Raw genomic sequence first — 24688 nt, forward strand, 5'->3', positions numbered from 1 at the left:
ATCGTAGCATTAGTTTAAAAGACTTGCTTTAGTCAACTCATATTTGGGGCAGGAGGTGTACGTGAAGAGAGGGAGAAAGACAAAGAAAGAGGTTTCGTGTAAAATAAAATTTCTTCAGGACTTCATGTGATACAGTAACAGGTTACCAAGGGGTCATTTCTTTCTCCCAAGGATGTGCTCTTCCCCACTTTAATGATTCTGGACTTATGGATGATAAAAGGATTTATTTTGTGAGGGAATCATCATTTTTCGTTAAAATATCAAACCCATCCATCCACTCTGTTATGTATGTCTGCTATACACTAGTCATCCAGTTTCCTCCCATTTCTATTACATTATTTAATGCATGCACGTCATACAAAGTTGAGTCTTTCTGGTGGTGACGGAAAGCTAGTATCAGAATTCAATGAGTTCTTGCAGACAGGGAGAAAAAATGTAAAGGCAGAAAATGGAGAGAACCTTGGCCTAGAGATAAAAAGCAGAATTTTCATGGAACCCTGGCTATTAAGGGACAGATGGATTAAACTTTTGCAGGAAATAAAAATACTTATAAAATGTGACTGATCACCACTCAACATTAAATGATCTATTTAGTGTGAGATTTTGTTCTCAGCCTCAATATAACTCAGTTATTTAATCATACAGTGACCATGTACTAATATAGCAATCATCTGTTCATAATTTAAATCCAGGCTGACCTCATTTCCAAGAGTATAAAATAAAAAACAAGCAAGGGGTGAGGGAACCAAGAAGAGACCCTTCTCCTGAGTTCAGTTTTAAACGTTCACCAGGACCTGGAAATTAAGGTAGAATGATTGTAGGTTTGAGGCTAGTTTGACAATTTAGCAAGATCCTGCCTCACAATTTAATAATTTAAAAAGGGGGTATAGCTCAGTGGTAGAGCACCCTGGGTCCAATATCAGCACACACATACCAAAAAATTAAAAAATAAGTGTTCACCAGAAGGTATGGAAAATTTCATACCATACCATCTGATAGGTATGTACTTACCCTCATCCACAATCTCAATCATTCCTTGGTACTCAATCTGTGTTGGATCAACACCTCTGAGGGGGCGAATGACTTTACCAGAATAGATGGTGGGATCAGCTTCCTCAGTAATGCCATTCACTACAAAATAAAAATAAATGCTTGTACATATTTCACTTAATTTTAATTCCACTCAAAAGTTGGAGGGGGGGAGGCAAAACTCAGCACAAATGTTAACACAGGGTAGGCTATTTCTCTGCTATTCTTCAAGTGGTACAGCAAACCTAAAGTCAAGTTCTATTTCTAGAACAGTTGCTTGACTTTAACTACTTCTAAACTGACCTTTGCCAAATAAACTCAATTTAAGGAATTAACAAGTACTCATATTTAAAATGTCTTGCTCTCTAACCCCTTTTCCAGGTGACTAGTATCACCTTTTTAGTAAGGTCTTTCCTAGTCTCTAATATGGGAAACTACTTATATACTTCCTGATTTGTTTTATCTTTATGTTTTATTACCTTTCAAAACATACTACATACAATGTTTACTTCTTGTGTGCCCACAGTTTCCACTAAAAAATAAGCTCAATGAAGGCTGGGATTTGTCTGATTTTTCATTTCTGTATTCCCAGTGTCTAAAACACATCATGTACTTAACATATTTATGGCACTGAAATGGTCTTACTATTTTTCTGAGTCTCACCAAAAAAAAAGTGTTGTCTGGGGAGTTTAGATGAAAAAACCAAAACTTAGTTCCAGGCCTTTATAAGTCAGAGATCCTAAACAGTAGTGATTTTCTTAATTTCTAATTTCTAATTTTTACATTTAGATTTTTTTCTTCAAAAACAAATCTTCTAGCCTGGCTTGGCAGCACACACCTATAATCACAGTGGCTTGGGAGGCTGAGGCAGGAGGATCAAGAGTTCAAAGTCAGCCTCAGCAAAAGTGAGACACTAAGCAACTCAGTGAGACCCTGTCTCTAAGTAAAATATAAAATAAGGCTGGGGATGTGGCTCAATGGTCAAGTGCCCCAGAGTTCAATCCCTGGTACCCACCGCAAAAAAACAAAAACAAACACGTCTATAAGATTCTCTCTCTCTTTCTCTGGCCTTGTGGGTTTTTAAAAAGAGAGATTTAATACAAAATTGACTAAAATATCTATAGAACAGCTCTTCTCAAGCTTTGGTGTATATGAGAGTAACTTGAAAAACTTAGAACAGATTTTCCAAACTCAGAATTTCAGCAGGTCAGAGAACTTGTGTTTCTAATAAGGAGCCATATTACTACGGATCCTGGGACCACATGTGAGAATGACTGAGATAGAACAACTAACTAGGTCATGTATTCCTTTCCACCCTACCCCTTTTCTTCCACCCAAAGCATATGCTGAAAACAGTACATGTCACAATTCATTACCTGAGTGAGTTTTGTTTACTTTTTCAGCACTGACTTTGTTGCCTTTGCCTTTGGACAAGCTGTATTCGACCATGTCCCCCAGCTCCAGGCTATCGACATCACCAGAGAACTCACTAAGGGGAAAGGAAAAAAAAGATTTAAATAAGCCATTATCAGAAACATCAACAGTAGCAAGCAGACTTTCTTTTATGAAACATTCATGCCATGTTTACTTATGTTGAACACTTTTAGATACTATGGGTGCTATTAACCCACCTCAAGATAATGAGACTGAGATACCAAGAATTCATTTGATAAAAGTCAAGTAAGTGCTTAAGTGGCAGAGCCTGGATTCAAATCTGAATTCTCTGGTGCTGGTTCTAAGAGCCCACTCTTTTAAACACTATGCTATACTAAATGTCAAATGTATAACTCTCTGGAACCAATACAAAATATTCTTTCACTGCAGCAGAAAGGCTCTTAACCACTGTTTAAAGGCGGCACAGGTCTATGTCTTTTGGTCACACGTGTTTTCTATGTAGATGTTAGTATATATCTTGTCAGTATTGTGCCAAAATGAAATCTGGGACTCAAAAAATATAACAAAAAACAACAGCCAATATTAAATGTTTTATGACTAAAGCAAAACAATGAACAATAAGCTGTAAGTTCCTAAAAAGACATTGCTTACCTGTAATGGAAAAAGATTTCCTTATCATGATTGGCTGTTTCAATAAACCCAAAATTATCTTTCAGAGTTGCCACATAACCCAAGAGCCTCTTGTTGGAATTACGACCTAAAAGTCGCACACAAGTTGCAATCTGCTGTCCAGGCCTCTGTTTGTCACTAATACTAAATTCAACCTGTGAAAAATGAGCATGATCATTAATACTGTTGACGCCAAGTTTCTTAACTCTGAAAATGAGACCTAAAACTCCTCTAGATATTCTTTGTAGTTAAATCAGATGAAATCGGTTTTCACTAAGGATTAAGTTTTACTGACCTTCAGTTATGCATTTCTTAGTCTTATTTTCTCTAAAGGACTGCTATTCAAAACTCAGGTATGAGTAAAAGATAAAATGGCACTGTAACATCTTTGATATTTTATTTGGTAATATTTTAAATGGATTTATGTATTCCTTCCCTAATGCTTAACTAGAGAATTCTCAAAAAGATTGAACGAAGAACTTTGTAGACTGGGTTTTAATTGAATGAGCTGCTTTTACGTATGAAGATAATCATGGGGCTGGCGTTGTAGTTCAGTGGCACAGTGCTTCCCTAGCATGTGTGAGGCACTGGGAATCAAGTCTTGGCACTGCATATAAATAAAAATAATAAAGGCTCAAACTAAAAAGATATTTTTTTAATAATGATAATCATTTATTTAACCTTTTAAGTGCAAAAAATACTTTGGCAAAATTTGACAAAATTTTTAAAAAACCATCCTTCAGGATCTATGACCAAGATGACAACCTTAAACCTTCTCTCAAATAAGCAGGATTATCTTGCCTTATCTCCTATTTGAGGAGAAGTAGATCCTTCCACATCCTTGGCTTGAAAAGCAATGGTCAGTTTCACCCCACAATCATCGTAAGCAATAATGCCATCCTCTGCCTCCTAAAAAGAGACAGAATCAGAATACAATGAAAACAGCCCCAGAACAACAATAAGAAACAATACAAGGTGGGTATGTGTGACAACCTTAATCCCAGCTAGTTGGTAGACTGAGGCAAGAGGATCCCAAGTTTAAGGCCAGCCTCATCAACTCAGCAAGACCTTGACCCAAAATAAAAAGGGCTCTGGATGTAGCTCAGTGGTAGAAGGTCTTTGGGTTTAATTCCCAGTCCAGGAAACCAACCAAGCAACAACATAACTACTCATCAGAGATCCTTAAGCTAAAGAACTGACAGAGATCGCAGGAACTTCTCATAGTATTTTTTCCCCCCCTTTGGTACTGAGGATTTAACCCAGGGGTGCTTTATCACTGAGCTACATCCCCATTCCTTTTTTTAAAATTTTGAGACAGGGTCTTGCTAAGTTACTGAGGCTGTCCTTAAACTTGTGATCCTCCTGCCTCAGTCTCTAAAGTCACTGGGGCTAGTTCTAGTGTTTTCTAACAATAACAGATTATTCATGTGAATAAAAAGGTGGTCTTGCCTTAATCCAAGACTGGATCAACCTGCTGCCATTGGGTATTTCAGTCTTGAGAATCTAATTTTTGTTGCTGAAGAGGGAAAATTTTTGAAAACATTGAACACGCTTATTCTCTACCACTCACAGTCAACCAGAAAACAAAATGAGCATGTTATTTCCAATCAAGCGAAAATTCTGTACAGCATGAAGCTTCAGTATCAGATAAAAAGGAATTTTTATTATATTCTAAAGAAGTTAAAGTATCCTTTGTTATCTAATAGTACATCACACTGTTTTGGATACATTGTCAACTGGTATATTTATCAATGCATGAGAATTTCATTTGATATAGAATCTAGCACAGTTCACAGCATTTGATATAAAGATGATTTAAGTTATACCAATATTTCCACAATAAAAATTTAAAAATTTCAGATGTCATAATCATACAGGAATTACACTGTATCAGCAATTATACAAATTATACCATTTTTATGGTTTCAACATCATTTCTCTGGGACTAATGCCCACATCACTAATCTTGCTGTCCTTCATAAGCTTCATACCTCATCACCAATTATTACATACTCTAAACCAATTAATTTCTAACTTCTACCATTCATATTCCTCCTATAACTGCTTATTTTTAAAACAATTTTTAAATTACTGAATAGTTACAATATTGACTAATGCCATCATCTGCTTCAAGCACACACCTGATATCACTTTCTAACAAACCCTTTTCTTGAAATTCAGCACTGCTATTCTTAAGTGGCAACCAATACCCTCTCAATTTGTGTCGATTTTTCACCCCATTTATCCTATCTTCCCTCATACAAAACACAAACCATCTTCCTGTGAAACATCTTACTCACTGATTAAGAAACCCTGAAATTTTATCATCTGTTCCTCTTCAATATTGAGAAATTCTCTTTTCCATCTCCACCTATTAAATGTCAATACCTTAGTGCAATCATCCTACATTCTGCCAGTTAAAATTCATTTTTTGCCAAAGCGCTCTTATACAATGTTAATGGTAATATTTTATGTTCTTTATGAACTACTTATTCTGACTAAAGCCACTCAATTTGTTATTTACTTGTGAACAGAAGCTAACTTAGATTATTTTTCAATAATTGGGAGTTCAAACGTGTGAGCTGAAATCTACATTTGAGTTTTAAACTGCTTAAAAGCAAGTATTAATATTTTTGATGACTGGTTCCCAACTGGGGGTGATTTTGCCTCTCAAAGGGTATCTGGAAATTTCTAGAGAAATTTTTTGCTGTCACAATACATCATACTCCCCAGAGCAAACAGTTATCCATCCCAAAATGTAAATAATGGTGATGCTAAGAAACCCTGCTTTGATTATATCACTATTAATATTCACCAGAATTCTTGTTAGGCATGGTGTCGTTATGCCTACAATCCCAGTGACTTGGGAGAGGCAGGAGGACTTCAAGTTCTGGGCTAGCTTCAGTTGTCTCACACTAAGAAAACAAAAAGGACCGAGGAAGCCACTTGGTGGTAAAGTGCCCCAGGTTCAATCCCCAGTATCTTTCCCCTCTGCAAAAATACACAGATGTATCAGTGGTACATAGCCCTGGGATCTCACGCCCAAAGAAATAATACTATGTGCCTGTAAACAGAAGAGGAATAAAGAGCTATAAAACCATTCTGATTATGTAAAACTTACCTTCTCTTTGCCTTTATTTGGGCTAGTGGTTTTAGGATTGGAAAAAGTGGCTTCTTTCTCTACAGTGCCCAGGAAACGATGATCTGAATGGGAATGGAATGAAACCGTGCCCTTGGGAAGTTTTTTAATCCTAATAGCATGATTTCTTTGGGCAGAGAGCATATCCTACAAATGATAAAACAAAATTAACTTTAAACTGACAAAGGAAGCATTAGAAACCCCACCCCAATACCTTTCTCAAACACTACTCACAGGAACCACAGTAAACTCTACTTCATCTGCAATATGGAGCTGGTTCCCATCCAGAATTTCACTGAAGTGGAAGAACATACGAGCATCACGATCCACGCACTTGATGAAACCAAAACCATCTCTCATGGCAGCAATCACACCCTGAAACCAAAGTAATAGTTTCACTGGTTGTGAAGCTTTTCAAGTAAGGTAAATATTCAAGTTTGCAAGCACCATTAAGTTAAATTCACTAGAAATTTTTACTATTAATAACCTGAATATTATATCTCCATTTTTATTATTTTCTCTTTAATATAAATTCACTGTTCTTTTTATTTTTCATATTAAGATAGGGTCTCACCAAATTGCTTAGGCTGGCTGTGAATTTATAATCTTGCCTACTTAGTATCCCAAGATGCTGGGATTACAAGAGCTTACCACTGCACCCAGCAAACTCATTGTTTTCAACCAATAATTTAAAATCAGCAATTCTGAGACCTCCAAATGCTACTTCTTAGCAAATATTTATTTATTTAGGTGCCAGGGATTACACCCAGGGGTGCTTTATCACTAAGTTAACACCCCCAGTCCCTTTTATTTTGATACAGGGTTTAAGTTATGAAGGCTGACTTCAAACTTGCCACTCTTCTGTCTCAGTTTCCAAGCCTGGGATTACAGGCATGAACCATTGTGCTCAGCTCCTTGGCAACTATTTATTAGAAAGAACAATATATCCTATTTGAATATAAATACACATAAACCACTTCATAAGAACCTAAACCCAGTAACAATATAACCTCTGGAAATTTCAAACTTTAGCAACTGACACTTCAAAAGTTGACAACAAAGGGAACTCTACCTCAAAACTTTTTTGTGTGTGTTTAGGCAAAGCAAGGATTTTAAGACTTAGGTCTGAAAAATAAAATGCAAGAAATTCTTTCTGCATGTTTTCTCCTTCTTACTAAACTATCAGCTTTCTGAGAGCACAGTACTGATTTGAAACATGGTAGTAATCAAATGTCTACCAAAATAATGAACATGAATTATCAAATTGCCAATGAATTACACTCCATGTTTACTACCGCATAGGTAATTGTTCTATAAAAGGATGTGACCTAAACAATATTCTGACATTTAATTCTCACCAAGTCCTGATGATAACCAAGCCAAATATTCCATACTGTAAAGCAAAACATCCTGCCTGAGAAGTTTTCCTAAAAATCTCATGTTTAAAAAAATAATAAAAAATAAACCTCGCATTCAGGCCAGACACAATGGTGCATGTCTGTAATCCCAGGGACTTGGGAAGCTAAGGCAGGATACTAAGTTCCAGGCCAGCCTCAGCAACTCAGTAAGACCCTATCTCAAAATAAAAAGAACAGAAATGGCTGGGGATATATGGCTCAGTGTTAAGCCCTTCTAGGTTCAATCCCTGGTATAAAAAGAAAAACGAAAAAAAGGTGTGGGGGGTGGGGGTGCTGGGAATGTAGCAGCCCTGGGTTTAATCCCCAGTACTAGTATCAACAGAAAAAAATAAATCACACTCAGAGCTCCAAATGGAAGTTAAAAATAAATTCCAAGTGTATATAAGATCAGTCCTCCAAAAATCAAAGGTTTTAAAAATGTGTCAAGAAAGTTAAAAACTTTGCTGACAACACACTACATTCAGTATGATTTCAACAAACATAAATCACGTCTGAGAAAGCTCACAAAAACCAAGTCTGTAAAGCATTCGGGAAACAATTCTGGTATATGCCACTTCTGGATATTTACTTATTAAAAAGAATCTGTAGTGCTCTGCCAAAAAAAGAAAAAAAAAAGAAAAAGAAAAAAGGCCTAGTTGACTTTGATAATCTAATATTTAGTAAGTATCTTGGGAAACAGTTTGGGAAAAATCAACTTTCTACAACTGTGGGCTTAAATCTTTTTGCTCTTCATTTTTAAGGGTCAGAGAATTAATGACTTTCAATATACCTTAGCAATAATCCTGTCCAGATTTATATTCCAGAACTTTTTCACATATACGTTCAGGATAACTGGTAGAGATAAAGACTAACTCAAATACCTGATCCTTAATTATCTTAAGAAGGTAACTTCCCAATGTGGTTATTAACTTATAAGGAATTTTAATTTAGTAGTACCAACTTGAAGGTAACCCTGGCCCCTCCACGTTAGATACTGCTCCAATAATACTCAACACTTACCATTTCTCTGGCTTCATTAGTGAACTGAAATGTATTTGATAGAACTTCTATGTTAGTTGCTCGTTCTAATTTGTCACGTCGGTCTGTTGAAATATTAAACCTAACATGGTCACCTTCCAATAGGGTCACCTTGGATTTTGTATCTTTGTCTCCAAAGGGAAGTTCTTTAGGAATCACAAAGTCAACTTTGATTCGTCCTGGCAATGGGTCATTCTGATGAGAAGGAAAAACGATTTTAGCTGGAGATTTCTCATCCTTCCTAGTTCTAAGTCAAACAAGAAGAACACACAGCAAACCCATGTTATTTATAATATAGTTCCCTGAAGAGAAAAAAGGTGTTGACAATATAAGTCCTATTTGAAAGCTTATGGTCACATGGCATAACCATAATATCATAACACTGAAGACCCTGCACTCTGATACCAAGAGATTTTATTTTACTTAAGTATTTTTAGTCTTCTATACTTCACATTTCCTTAACAATGACATTATTTGTCCCCCATTATAAAACAAAGAGGAGGGAGTGACTGAAGAGTAGGAAATAAATGCACATGCAAACTGCAGTCCAATCCAGTAAGAATTTTTCCCAATTAACCAGCATTTCTTCTTACCCAATGAAAAAACAAACAAAACCAAACAAACATATTCATGGATATATCAACCAGAAGTTTCTCATATGGGGCTGGGGAGATAGCTCAGTCGGTAGAGTGCTTGCCTTACAAGCACAAGGCCCTGGGTTCGATCCCCAGCACCGCAAAAAAAAAAAAAAAAAAAAAAAAAAAAAAAAAAAAATCTCATATGGTTTAATTACACACATATGTACGTATGAAAAGATACTTGTGTAATACCCTCACATAATTATATTTATCAAATTGAAATTTTCAGTATATGACACCCTATTAAATCATTCAATTATTAATGGGGCAAAAGAGGACTCTCCTGAAAAAGACAACTTGCCTGGTTTTTACTGGGTACTTTTGGGATAACTTTGGTTACAGTTCCTTCAAAATGTTCAATGCTGATATCTTCAAAAATGACTGTTCCTTGAGGCAAAAGTCTGACATCTGTTGCAACTTCTTTACCCTAAATCAGAAGGGGTTGGGGAGGGAGGGAAATCACATAATTTTAAGTGTTTCCTAAAGATATAATCCACTATTAATCTTAAAAGACCAAAGATCAAGTCAGGCAACTATCTTACATTTCTGTCCTTGATTGTGAATTCCACATCATCTCCAGGCTGTAAGGTTTCTAGGTCACCTTTAAATTCACTATAGTGAAAGAATATCTCTTTTACAACATCACCTCTTTCAATAAAGCCAAACGCCTCCTAAAGTAAAAATAAATAAAACCCAAGAACATTATCATCATTGTACAAATGTGTGATTACAACTTAAAACTCAGTAAGCCTCTTTACAATATAGTTAAAACGACACAGATTGATAAAGTCAAATACTAGCAATGAAAGACTGTTCTGAAGGACATAACTGAATTAGCAACCAAAGAATTTTAGGAGATTAATTTTAGGTTATCAGTTAAGATATTCTTTGAAGCAGAAGATGGGGGAGGAAATGCTTGGATTTGAAGTATAAGAATTAAGGCCATCAAAGAAAAAACTCAAAATTTTCAAATTTGTTGTCACTTACCTTCATGGCACAAACTACTCCCTGACAGCGGGCTTGTTTCTTTTTCAACAGCATAATGTTACGAGCACTTACAGCACCAGTACTAGAAAGGAACAATGGGGAATCAAAGAGGGGTTAAAAATGCATTGGTTTAGTTAGATATGAGTCTAGAAAAACAAATTACTTTTACGGGTTTCAAAAACTCTATCATCAAAAAAAAAAAAACAACAAACTCTATCATCAGTAAGAACAAATGTTATCACATCTGATTCTTTTTATATGGTTTCATATAGGCTCAGGACTTTTGTGTAAACTCCCTATACTTTTTCTATATTTAGCATATATGTGGATTATTTTTCTCTACAAGATTTGTGTTTTTACTTTGGTGCATAATGTTCCACTCTGCTTTACTATACCCACAAAAGATCTGAAACAAAGACAAACTGAATTTCAACAGTGGGAAACACTAAACTTTTAAAATTACTGAATGAACATTTAAATAACATATATGCTGTCAAGTAAGGTACTGGTGATGTAGAGTAATAAGAGTAGTCTGTTATTAATGAGTAGTAAATATAATAGCTGTTCATTTTCTTCAGTTCTTGGATGAAGACTAAACTCAGGAGTGCTCTATTTCTGAGCTTTTAAACTCTAGTCCTTTTTAAATTTTATTTTGATATGGTCTTGCTAAGTTGCCCAGGCAACCATCATTATTATTATTATTATTATCCCCCAGAGGATTGAACTCAGTGGCTCTCCTACTACTAAGTTATATCACCAGCCTTTTTTACTTTTTGAGACAGAATCTAAGTAGCCAAGGCTGGCCTCAAACTTGTGATCCTCCTGCTTCAGCTTCTCCAGTAGTGGAATTATAGCTGTGCATCATGATGTCCAGGATGAATTATTTTTGACTAAAGAGTCATAAGAGAAAGTTGAATAAATGCACTGATTTTAGAATTTGCTGTGGCTTTAAAAATGACATCAATGGGCCGCATTATGTACCTAGTGATGGAGAACTTGCCTCATCGGCACAAAGCCCTCAGTTCTATCTCCAGAATTGGGGATTGGGGGAAGGAATTCTTGCTGGGCACAGTGGCACATATATACCTGTAAACCCAGACTCAGGAAGCTGAGGCAAGAGGATTGCAAGTTCAAGGCCAGTTTAGGCAACTTAGTGAGACCATCTTGAAAAAGAAAAGGGGTTAGGGATGTGACTTAGTGGTAAAGCGCCCCTGGGTTCTATCCCTAGTACTCGGTGGGGGTTGGTCTGGGGGGCATTCTCCCCTACTGGAGAACTTAAACCAGAGACACCCCAGGTTACTATATACTGCACCCATCATTGAACACCAGCAATGTAAATTCAATTTTGTTTTAAAGATAACACAGAATGTTGGGTGTGGTGGCCCATGCCTGTAATCCTAGCAGCTCAGGAGGCTAAGGCAGGAGGATTCCTAGTTTGAGGTCAGCCTTGGCAATTCAGCAAGACCCTGTCTCAAAAAATAAAAAAGGGGTGGGGATATGATTCACTGCCCCTGGGTTCAATTCCCAGTACCCCCCCCCCCCCAAAAAAAAAGGAAAGAAAAGAAAAAGAAAAAACAGACCATAAGATATAGCCGTATTGTTGGTATAGTTGTTTTATGAGAAGAACAATAGCTGGGTGGGGCACATGCCTATAATCCCAGTGGCTCTGGAGGCTGAGGAAGGACTTGCAAGTTCAAAGGCAGCCTCAGCAACTTAGTGAGGCCCTAAGCAACTCAGTGAGACCCTGTCTCTAAATAAAATACAAAAAAGGGCTGCTGGGGATGTGGCTCACTGGTTAAGTGCCCCTGAGTTCAATCTGATACCAAAGGAGAACAATAGATCAAGCAATTTTTTTTTCATTGACAAATTTTTCATGGTAACCCAAATACCCTTTCAATTTAAAGAAATTTGATCACCAAAGACACCAGAAAGCTCTGTGACTTACTGCAAACTTAAATGTTATTTAAAAGTTGCATATTCAAGCTACTAATTTTGCAAAAACACATACTTCATTTTACAGATGAAGAGTTTATCAGGAAAGTATGGTGAGGATAAAGAACTACGCATAAAGTATACAGCACAAATGCTTGACATATACAAAAACTTAACAAAGGTCAAGTATAGCTCCTTCAGTGTCTCCTTCCTCACACTTAGGTCTTATCTCCCGATTTCCTATTTCAGATTAAACTGTGGCCCTCAGACAAGAACTAACACTATCTATACCCACAACTCAATCCGATTCCTTCCAGCCTTGCAAGATAAAGAATTCAAGGCAAATGATTCTGCACACACTTTTGAACTTTTCCTTCCATAAGTTGTTGAAAAGCACATTCCCTGCGCTTTTTCTAATTTCTTAACTTCCTTTCCTGCTTACATCTCTTATTTTTCACCCTAAATAAAAAATAATTATCTCTGGGCTTTCTTAACTACATTTTCCTTAACTTCCATACTAATGAATTCTATAATTATATTTCCTGCTCATTACTAGTTTCTAAGTCTCAGTGCTATACATACATCTGTATATTTGATATCCACCCAGATACACCACACACACTTTAAATTCTAACTGCCAAAATGAGTATATTTCTTCTCCTACCCTGAGTACTTTCTCCTCTCTCTGTCCTTGCAATCATCAGCTCAGTAGGTCAGGCCACAAAAAGCATTTGGTACTTCTCATAATTTCAATCACATCTCTTTTATCTCATCAATTCATTTTGATAATTTTATCTTCCCAATGTGATTTTTTCCCCACTCAATGTTAATTTACTTCTCAATTCCACCATCTCTGGCCTATCTGTATTATTCCTCATCTTCCTTGTTAAGTATGACATAGCTAAGTCTAGTCTAGAGCATTTCTATTCTCTAGAAATCTACCATCTCTACTACTTCTAAAGACCTAAATCAATCATACCCCTTGAAAAACTGACCATGTTTTCATCATTTTCCTATTGACACCACGCACAGTGCCTGCCATAGAATACTCAGTCAGTTGATACATAAAAAATTTAAAAGGTCCAAACTACCTACATTTATAAGTTAGGTTTTTAACTCACTTCAAATTTCATAGTGTAAAACCAACAAAGAATCACATAGGTGGGAAAATTCTGAAAAGAACTTACTGTTTATTGTTATCAATTACAAAATTTATTTTATCTCCGGTTTCCAGCTGAACATTCCCTTCAACATCTTCAGGGGTGTATGTCAGATAAAACACTTCCTGTGAAGTGATAAATTATTATTACTATCTTGGCAGGGCACATATTCACTCACTGTATACAACTTAGACACTTCTTATACTGGCATTTTCAAGCCAAATTTCTTAAAAATTATGCTTTACGACAAGTTGTTTTATTCATATAAACACATATTTTCCCCCTCCATGGTGCTGATGACTTCTGCGAGTGCACAGCTGAGCAGCAATCCAACTTCAAAAAGTTTACACACGTGGAAGCATTTGCCCAGAGACTAGTTTCATTTCAAAAAGACAATTTTTATGTAAGGCATTCCAAACAAAAAAGCTGGAGTTAGTGTTTAAAAGGAACCAGAAAAAGTACCCCTCCATACCACCCCCCCAAAAAAAAGCAATTAAAAGGAGCATTTTACCTTAAGAGTCTAACTAAGGTCACACTTGGGCAAGCTAAGACACTTGGAAGTTCTATGGATTTTTTCTTTTTAAAGTTTTTTTTTTTTTTTTTTTTTTTTTTTTTTAAATTATGCTGCACTTGAAACCTCTTAGAAATCAAATTTAAAACTGATTTTAGCAACTAGCTTACGTTTTCTACTTTGAATTTTAAAGTACGCTTATAGATCACATGGTGGATCAGGCAAAGGTTTAAGAAAAATACACAAGTTTACCCCATTACGTTCGTAGCATACACTCCCTGTTGGACTCTGACCCGGGGCAGCTGGAGATTTACTCTCTAAGTTGTGAGGAACAGCGCACACAACCTACCAGTCAAAAAAAAAAAAATTTCCATTGCTAATCATTTCAGGAGCAGCACTGTGCAATATAAACTGAATTTTAATATCCTCTATACTATACACAAGGATGCATTTTAATATGATCCACAAGAGGATGTCATGCTGCCAAATTTCAAACTTACAGTATATAAGTTGACTGTAAGTATAGACTTAGGGTTATATATAAAACCCAAATTGAGTCTTGACCATATTTTTATGTTAGGTCAAGATATGCCAGTGCTTCTGATATCACTTTAAAATAGTAATCTTTATATACTATAGCTCTCTTTCGTGCAAACTGAGGAGATGGGGAGAATCTTCCTTTTCTAATGTGAAAGATATGCAAATGCAGGGCCCTAAGAAAATACAAAGCATCAAAGTCACTAACTTGTCCATTCATTCGTTCTTCAGGGTGGATTTCTGGTTTAATCTTCACCAATTTAATAGCAATGGGTTTCCCAGTCCGCCGGTCAGATGATACTTCGAATTCAACATCATCTAAAATAAAGAATGTGTTATGTTTGTCGGACTAATGTTTGCAAAATGGCATCTCACCTCTGAGTTCTACTTAAGGTAGCATTTGAGCCGCCTTAAATCAGTGGTTCTCAAAGTGTGGTCCCTGGACCAGCAGCATCAACATTACCTGGGAGTTCAGTGCAAATGCAAATTCTTGGGCCTCACTCCAGACCTATGCAAAAACAAACTCTGGGATCAAGTACAACAATCTGTTTTAACAAGCCTTCCAGGTAATTCTGATACACACTAATGTTTCAGAACCACTGCCTTAGACTAAGCCACATATTAAGCCATAGTTTTTATGGCATTTACACATATTACAAATGAGGCAATACATAATTGTAACCTTTGACAAGGTTTTTTTTTAACCTCTGTACTTCAGATTCCTTATTGCAAAATGAGAGTAATTTCTGAAAAGATTGTGTGAGAATTAATCAAAACAATGTATCTAGAGCATCTGATATACCAAATATTCATGTTACCCATTATTCTGATTTTTTTCCTCAGACATGAAAAAAAAAAAAAAAAAGGGTACAGAACCTCTTAACTTCAGTCTTTTATATCCTCTAAGCATTTAACATAAAAATACTCAAAGGTATTTCAGTCAACTAGCCTTTTATCCAAGACACAACCACAACAAATTAGGATTATGGTACATACATCAGTAATTGGTACAAATATAAGGCCAAAACTTTCATTCCTCTTTTTTTTGGGGGGGGGGGGGGGGGGGGGGGGCTTAAAAAAACCCATTTTTTGAAAAGCACTCTCATGAATAAGTTGACACTCAAGAGAAATGTAAAAGAACTGGCAGATTACCTCCTACTTTTAAGTCCTGCAGGTTGCCATTATATTGTGAACAGTGGAAGAAAAGTCTAGCTTGACGTTCTGAACACTGAATAAATCCATAAGAGGTTAACAGTTTTTCAATAACCCCAGTTTCACGCAGTGCTGCTGAAGTACCATTGGGGTACCCATTGTGTCCATTGTTGTGGAGAAGGTTTGGATCAAAGCTCATCTGTTTTGAAAAGAAAAAGAACTCAGTAAATACAGAGTTGTATCAATAGCATACTAAATAACTAAATCTTCAATATAGAAAAGTAAAATACATAAAGGAAGGACGGGGCCTTTATTACTGAAATAATTAAGCTAAGACATTTCAGAGGCAACATTTTAGGGAATTATCCTCATTTATGGGAGAATTTTCACAAAATACAAAATACAATTTCTGAAATTTGATATTAAAGTAAAGCAACAACATTAGTAAAAGTTGCCTTTATGTTAATTTTAAGTTACTACAACAATTTCAGAACAAAGGTTCCAAAACTACCAGGACTCTTAAAAGATTTGTTTACACATTTTCACACTTAAATAGACATCTTAGTACATCTTGGTAAGACATGCATCTTGAAGGCATAAAGTTAGTAGAAATTAACACAATAAAACAAACTTTCTATGCAATACTTTATCTGAACTAGAATATTTTGGAGTAATCGTGCTTAGGACCTTTAAAAAGACAAACCAAAATAGCAAGTTAGAAAACGTAAAACTCCAAAATGGCAAAATTTCTTTTATTCTAATATTGTTCAATCATTTCACAGGTAAATTTAAAGAAATCTTTTCACCTGCCAGTAACCTATCACTTTTCAGACACTGATAAAATCTCTAATGGCATTTTGTTTTTGTGATTAGATAAAGTGAAAGAAAACATTCTTTAGTGAAAAAGGAGCTACTTAAATGCAACGCAATAGAATCTATTCATGTCAAATATTATCACCTTGTATATTTCATTGGGTATTTCATTTTACTTTTAGTAAACCTGTATAAATGGATTATAAATTTAAATGAGGCATAATACATAACAAAATCTCTAACAAGGCTAGATGTATGATTTACTACAGGAGCAATATATTTTAAGTCTATAATTACTTTTAAATACCTGCATTCATAATTTGATTTATAAGCATGTTAAGTAAAATGTTGGGCATTATTAATAAAAAGAAAACATTTTCACCAAGAAAAAAAAAGGATGATTAAAATTTTAGAAAGATCTAAGTCTAAGCAGTTAAATAGTATTTGGGCTGGTCAAAATAAATCAAAGCCACTATACTTGTAAGCAGTTAAGTTCCAATTCTTCCATGCTAGCCACTATTCTCTTTGACATGTATTAATTTTTACAAAAGTCCATGAGAAAGTAATATTACATTATCCCCACTTTGCCAGTGAGGAAACAGATGCAGGGAACTTAAATGACTTGCCAAAATCAAATGGTGGATGTTTCAAACCAAGATGGTCTACCTCCACAGTATGGGTTCTATACCAGGCTTCTTGAACTTGTCAATCTTGTTAAAATACAAAAACAGATTCAATAGGGGTTTGAGGTACTCCATTTCTAACAAGATCCAAGGCGATACCACTGCTTCTGAATCCTGGACACACTCTGAGCAGTTATCTTTCAAGATTTCAGGTGAAGAACACATTTAGGGAAGTTAGACAGTGTAAGGCCACTTCAATCATATTGAGTGGCCCTCCTAGTCATGCTCTTAACACAAAGCGGACAAGCTGCAACTGCTTCTTTCCTGACTTACAGATCTCTGATACATGGGGGTCCTCTTTTGTTTTTTAGTCCCAGATGAGGTAGAAGATGAAGATAAAGGTAAAGAAAGTAAAGGAGGAGCTGTAGGAGGGGGATGAGGATCTGATGACATAGTAAATACGTTCTCCATCTCAAATGCTGTAATAACATAAGATAATGTTTGTATCTATGATTAATAACAATATAACACACTTGACATTCAACCTTTTAGACTTATTAGACTAGTTCAGCAAAATATAGTAAACTTATTCATATTTCTATTATGTAGTAAACAGCATTAATAGAACGTCAAATTAAAATATTTTCAAAGGCATTAAAACAATCCCTGTCTCATATTATCTACAATTTTTAAATGTCATTAAGAACTTTGCTGCCCAGCATGGTGGCACACGTCTGTAATCCCAGGGACTCAGAAAGCTGAGGCCAGCCTTAGCAATTTAGTGAGGCCCTAAGCAACCTATTTCAAAATTAAAGATGAAAAGTGCTGGGGATATGGTTCAGTGGTTAAGTACCCATGGGTTCAATACCCATTATAAAAACAAAACCCAAACCACTCTCTGGTCAGGCACAAGGCACACACCTATAATCTTTGTGACTTGGGAGGCTGAGACAGGAGGATTCCAAGTTCAAGACCAACCTCAGCAACTTAGCGAGACCCTGTCTCAAAATAAAAAATAAAAAGGACTGGGGATGTGGTTCAGAGGCCAGGCACCTGAAAGACTTAGTCCCTAGAAAAATCAAGAAAAACACCCAAAACAAAACTTTCTGGTGGTTGCTGGATTGCAACTATTCAGTCCAACTTAACTTCCAGTAACTTTTATTATTATGATTATTTGCAGTACTGGGGATTGAACCGAGGAGTGTGCTCTACCACTGCACCACATTCCCCAGCCCTAGTTATTCTGAGGAAAAAACTAGAGGACTCCATAACAGGTAGGCAATGAAGTCCTCATTCATTTGCTCTTGGCACATTACAGTTTCAATATGCCCAATGGAGTGGACATACAAATTTAGTTCCCAAGTTTAAGTAGACTGTCCATTCAAATGGAAAAATAGTTGAAAAATATTTCTGCAAAAGGACCTCAAATACAATGTTAAGGCAATCACAGGCAAAGAGCATGGGAGTTGACACCTCTATTTCTTATACTAGTTATTCAACCTCCTCATAACGGAAGAAATGACTGTTCTGGCATTGGGACTAAGCCTGGGGCACTTTATCACTGAGGTACATCCCCAGACCTTTTATTTTAAGATAGCGTCTTACTAAGTTGCCCATGTGGGTCTTGAACTTGTGATCCTATTGCCTAAGCTTCAGCAGCTAGGATTATAGGCATGCATCACCATGTCAGGGATAAGAATGACTTTCTAAATAATATATAAGAGTGCCAAAAAGTTAAGATCAAGACCATGCTATGGACATATATTAAATGCAATAAAACATATCACATGTAGATTGTCCCTGAGATATTAATTCATGATGGGATAGTTTTTTAAAACTAAATATTTAAAAAAACAAGCATCTGGAACATAGCGTATCTGGTGAAAAGAAAAAGTTTCTGCATTTTTTTAAAAATATTTTTTAGTTGTCAATGGACCTTTATTTATATGCAGTGTCCTGAGAATCGAATCCAGTGCATTATGCATGTTAGGCAAGTGCTCTACCACTGAGCTACAACCCCAGTCCCTGTTTCTGCACTCTTCACAGGCAAACTACTTTCAGAATACTGCTTATTTCTTCTTTATGTTCTTTATTTGTAACATTATGTTTTACAATGCAAACGAAGTATAGTTATACAACCTACGAATATAGACATTATATGTTTTTAACTAACAAGCAATATAACAGTAACTCAAGAATCATTACTCTCCATGGACTGAGATTGTGACTTTCAAGCAGTGCTTCCTTCATGTTTAGACTAGCTCTTAAACATACAAATACGAAAATACTGGTAAAATCCGTAATATCAAAATCAGAAAGCTGGTAAAAACACAAAACACGTTCTCAGGTCTCCATTCCTGCAGATAAGGAATCCTGTTTTTTCTCAACAGGGAAAAAATCAACCAGAGTAAGAAGAGATCAGGGCTAGCATTTCCTTCTAAAGACTTGTTTCTCAATAAGGCATCAGAATCTAGGATGTAATCTTACCTCTCAATGTATACCTAACAAAGCTGAAAAAGTTTCCCCCTTCTCCTAGAGTCTTTGCTAACTTGAACTGTCTTTCCCTTGCTTTTGTCCATTTTGGAGGCTTTTATTTTTTCTTTCAAAGGGAAAGATTATAGAACTCAACTTTAGATACAACATATTAACTCCTTTCAAAGAATACCTAGTAATTTGGCCGAACTACATTTTTATGGCGTTATAAATTATTTCTTCACCAGTACCACCCCAAAAGCCTTTTAGGAAGTACTATTACACAAAATCAAAGTTATTACAAAACATACATCAAAGTAGGTCAATGGACAAGGTAGATAGCTCCGTAACAGATCCTTATTTATAAAACATTAAGATAAAGGCACTCAACTGGGTATGGTGATGCACACCTGTAATCCCAGCAATATGGGAGGCTGAGGCAGAATTGTAAATTTGAGGTCAGCCTCAGCAACTGAACAAGACCCTATCTCAAAATAAATAAATAAATAAATAAAATAAGTAAAAAGTGGTTGTGTATGTAGCTCAGTGGTAAACTTCCCATGGTTTTGATACCTAATACAAAAAAGGATAAAGGCACTCAAAATAGGGGTTGGTGCCAGCTGCAGGGGCACACACCAGTAACCCAGTGACTCTGGAGGCTGAGGCAAGAGGATTCTAAGTTTGGGGCCAACCTCAGCAATTTAGTGAGGCCCTATGCAACTTGGTGAGACCCTGTCTCAAAATAAAATATAAAAAGGGGCTTGGAATGTAGTTCAATGGTAAACACCCCTGGGTTCAATTCCCATTACCCAAACATACACACATACATACATAAAAGGCTAGAAATTCAGCTCATTTGTAAAGTGTCCCTGGGTTTAATCCTCAGTTTTTTTTTTTTAATTCACTGACTCCTGGGTTTTAGCTAAGAATACAGAATAAACTCGGTAGTTCTGTTGACTTTGAAAAATCAGGACATTTACAAGGACATTCCCTTTCAACTGGAACATTTCACAAATGTACAATCAGAGCATGTTTTACTGCCAATACCTTCCACTTCAACTGCAGCGACAAGTGCACATGATGTACTTATTTATGTATTAAACATGTTCATGTAGCAAACTAATGTTCAGAATACAAAGATTAGGCTAAACAAAAAGTATTTCTAACTATGGTAGCCTTAGTGTCTAGCCTCTTACTCTTTTGAACTACAAATATAAAACTGTACAGTTTCAATTTGCATCATCTTCCTCATCTAATCCAACAGATTCAACAGCAGTCTTTTTTTGGGGTGGGGGGGTGTCCTTGGGATTGAACCCAGGGTGCCTTTAACCACTGAGCTACATTCCTAGCACTTTTTAATATTTTATTTAGAGAGACAGTCTTGCTAAGCTGCTTAGGATCTCATTAAATTGCTGAGGCTGGCTTTGAACTTGGGATCCTCCTGCTTCAGCCTCCAGAGAAGCTGGGATTACAGGCATGCACCATCGTGCACAAATGTCTTCAAAAAGTTATTTTTAAAAAATCAGATGAAACAAACAAACAAAAACTCTATTGTATAACAGTTACCTTAAAATTGCATGTCTGTTTATGGAAATAATTTCAATGAATTGCTACTACTGGTTGTTTTCAGTTGTTCAGAGTAATCCTGGTCCACAAGATGATCTTTAATACTATCACACAATCTTTCGACCTAAAGGCCTGAGCACCTTTTGAAAATAAACTTTTATGAGAACAATCTATTTTCATTTCTCATTTGTTGACCCCTGCAGCATTTGCACCACCAACTTCTCCTTGAAATTATATTCTTTGGTGTTTCTCTCTACTATTTTTAATGTTCTCTTCATGGTACTCCGTCCTTTACTACCTATAAACTGATGACTCTTTTCTGAATTCCAAACCTTTATTCCCTCTCACTTCAGAAAATCTATAAACTTAAGGGAAAAAAAAATGATATTCACAATCCTACCCTTTAAAGATAATCACTCTTTAACATTTCAGCCTTGCACATTTTCTTCAACTTCAGATTACAATCCAATGAAAACAGATTTCTACAATATATTTCTCTCTTTTTTTTTCTTTTGTGATACTTATGACTGAATTTATTTTGAGATAGGGCCTTGCTAAGTTGCTCAGGCTGGCCTTGAACTTGCCATTCTCTTACCTCAGCTTCTCAAGCCACTAAGATCACACGTTTGTGCCACCATGCCTGGTTTCACCATGCCTGGTTTCTAATATCAACAAGGTCCCAACTAAACATCCCTATTCCTGAAAACAACAAAGGTTTCTAAATTGGCCAACTGGATAGACTAAGTCCATTCCCTGTAGGCTTATCTTCACATTTAAATGGTATCAAGTCTTTACTTTTACCATTAGAACATCTAACACTTGTTTCTCCATCTACACACCAGCATCCCTCAAGTGAACACACGATTTTCAAATTAAAGTAATAAAGCTATCTCACTTCTGAAAAACAAAATCCATTACGCTCTTGTGATAGCTCTCCTACAGAACAATGTCAAATACACTGACTCCAAGAATTCTTTCTATTCTTCCAGTTACTCTCTCCATGCCATAAAACTGAGTTTTCTACTCTGTTCATTACTGGACTACTCAATATATACCAAGTGCTTTCAGATCTCCCTGAATCTATAATCTTGGATTATAGGCATGTTCAACATGCCCAACCCAAATATTAAATCTTAATTTCTTTTCTAAAGATACTCAGAAAATGTTTTACATTCTCAATTATCTAATATGAAAATAGTAACATTAATTTATTATCTCATTAGAAAAGGACAGTAATTACAACTAGAACTGAGATTTTGTAGAAAAGATTATATTGATACATGCTCATCTCTTTTGACTTACTGGTCTCACAGAAAACTTCTTGAAATTATATTCTTTGGTGTAGAGAAGTTCCACATGTAATACTTCAGAAGTTTCCCTGGACATGATGGTGCACACCTGTAATCCCAGTGCCTTGGGAGGCTAAGGCAAGAGGATCACAGGTTCAAAGCCAGCCTCAACAACTAAGCTGGGCTGTAAGCAATCTAGTGAGACCCTTTCTCAAAAAAACAAAAAACAAAACAAAAAAAAAAAAACACTGGGGATGTGGTTCAGTGGTTAAGTACCTTTGGGTTCAATCCCTGTCCCCCGCCCACCAAAAGAAAGTTTCAAGTAGAAATGTACACTGTAGTCTTTAGGGGTCTTTGGGACCTAGGTGATATTTGGTAATGTAAAAATTATTTTCCGAGCATCTTTAGAAAAGAAATTAAGATTTTATATTTGGGTTGGGAATGTTGACACATGCCTATAATCCAAGTGATTTGGAAGGCTGAGGCAGGAGGATCTCAAGTTCAAGTCTGACTGCGCAACTCAGCACGACTCCGGGTCAAAATAAAAAAAAAAAAGGATGAGGATATAGCTCAGTGGTAGAATGCCCCTGGGTTCAATCCACAATATCATAAAAAAGATGTACGCATTTTTTGAACAATAATTACAGAAATGATCCTTAATGCTACAAAACCTACCTCGCAGTGATAATCAAATATTGCACTTTCAGTAGTATTTGCTGATTCTTCTTTTTCAGCACACGTTTCAAAGGATGAAAGTTGCTAGTATTAAAAAAAAGAGCGAGAGAAAATGATCTACCAAGCTAATAAAGAATACAACTGCTGCTGCACCGGGCAATCTCACAGTACAGCACTGAAGAAAACAAAGACTACTAGCAGCGTTGGGAAGTGCTCTTTCAAAGCTGTTGAGTAGGCACAAACTTCTTGTTTCAGATCAAGTGTTGTGTCTTCAACTTAAGTGTACTCTTCTTTGGTCTTGTTGGTTGTTACGAGGTTTGTTCCTTGCCTGATCTGAACTTGAAGCAGCAGTTTCAGGTGGTAAAGTCTGTTCTGTTACACTTCATACTAGAGACAAAAAAAGACGACTTTAGGTATAATATACACAAAAGAATCAGGAACAGAGGGTGGGAAGCAAGGCAAACTCACTGACATAGAACCAATGGTCAAGCAAGTAATTTAGGAAACTTCGAAGCACTATCATGTATGGTAATAGAGAAACTGTTCAAATAATGATTACTTCCTTCTTTGGCATCACACCCCAGACCTCAAGTTATTCCACAATCTGTCCTTAACCTCCCTCCCTCACATAAGCTGGAAGTTCCATAACATAACATTCAATTTAGTACAGAACATTTTAAAAGCATCTAGCACTGTATTAGGTTTTCTGGAAAATATAAAAGAACTTCCTCCCATTAGAGCCTACAATCTTGCTAAGAACCACCAGAATATAGGACAAAAATACCCAAATTAATTTGGTAGCTAATATTTGGGTACCACGTCACATACTATAATAGAAATATTGTTTGTTCTCAACTGTGTGAACATCAAAACAATATGGTGAGCATAAAGGCGGCATAAAATTTGAACTAAACTTGGAAAAGTAAGCAGAATTCTAGGAGAAAATTAACAGCTGAGTATTCTAGGCATAATATACCACATAAGCCAATCCAGAATATGCCACTAAATCCTAACTTCCTTGAGAGCAGGGACCATGTATTATATGATTTTCTAAGGCTGGTATTAAGTAACAAGTTTTTTTGTGAAAGACTACAGCAACAAGTGTGGCTTGTTTCAGAGGAAATCAATAGGCTAGCTGGGTTAGAACAGTGGGCTGGGTCAAAGTGAAACACGTATGTAGCGTGACAGGTGTACTGAAGTTAAAATATAAAACATTTCAACTTGATGTTAACAGGAAACATTCCTTTTTTTTTTTTTTTAATTTCGAACTATTCATTTATTTATATGTGGTGCTGAGAATTGAATCCAGTGCCTCACACATGCCAGGCAAGTGCTCTACCTCTGAGCCACAACCCCAGACCAATCTTAGTTCTTTGTAAAAGTGGTAGTAAGTCTTCAAATCCAACTGCAGACAATTCAGTGAAGGAAGCAAATCTCATCTGAGTAGCTGGTGTAAGTAGATGAGAAATGTCCACAAAAAGAAATATAATTTTAAGTAAAAAAAAAAAAAAAAAAAAAAAAAAAGGAATGTTTTTTTGGTATGGGGGATTAAACCAGGGGCACTTAACCACTGAGCACTGAGCCATATCCCCAGCTCTTTTTATTTTGAAACAGAATCTTGCTAAATTCCTGAGGCTGGTCGTGAACTTGCAATCCTCCTGCCTCA

General features: G+C 36.1%; 1 protein-coding gene across 3 annotated transcripts in view; it reads right to left on the reverse strand.

Moving 5' to 3' along the window:
• The window catches only part of CSDE1 (cold shock domain containing E1), a 37946-nt gene that overhangs the window by 5567 nt on the left and 7691 nt on the right, over positions 1-24688 (reverse strand). The window contains exons 2-17 of one of the 3 annotated variants that reach the window (XM_079135298.1): positions 23023-23409; positions 17354-17499; positions 15585-15783; positions 14641-14750; positions 14148-14240; positions 13412-13509; positions 10293-10374; positions 9848-9976; positions 9607-9732; positions 8650-8862; positions 6467-6607; positions 6215-6379; positions 3895-4002; positions 3076-3248; positions 2406-2518; positions 1012-1131 (exon numbers count right to left, since the gene is read on the reverse strand). In XM_079135298.1, coding sequence (XP_078991424.1) covers positions 1012-1131; positions 2406-2518; positions 3076-3248; positions 3895-4002; positions 6215-6379; positions 6467-6607; positions 8650-8862; positions 9607-9732; positions 9848-9976; positions 10293-10374; positions 13412-13509; positions 14148-14240; positions 14641-14750; positions 15585-15783; positions 17354-17491 — 2008 coding nt within the window. In that variant the 5' untranslated portion in view covers positions 17492-17499; positions 23023-23409. The remainder of the gene's footprint in view (positions 1-1011; positions 1132-2405; positions 2519-3075; positions 3249-3894; positions 4003-6214; positions 6380-6466; positions 6608-8649; positions 8863-9606; positions 9733-9847; positions 9977-10292; positions 10375-13411; positions 13510-14147; positions 14241-14640; positions 14751-15584; positions 15784-17353; positions 17500-23022; positions 23410-24688) is intronic. The other 2 variants (XM_079135300.1, XM_079135299.1) reach the window with 2 other exon arrangements.

The sequence above is a fragment of the Sciurus vulgaris genome, assembly GCF_902686455.1.
Source record: "Sciurus vulgaris genome assembly, chromosome: 1".
NCBI classification, from domain to species: Eukaryota; Metazoa; Chordata; class Mammalia; order Rodentia; family Sciuridae; genus Sciurus; species Sciurus vulgaris.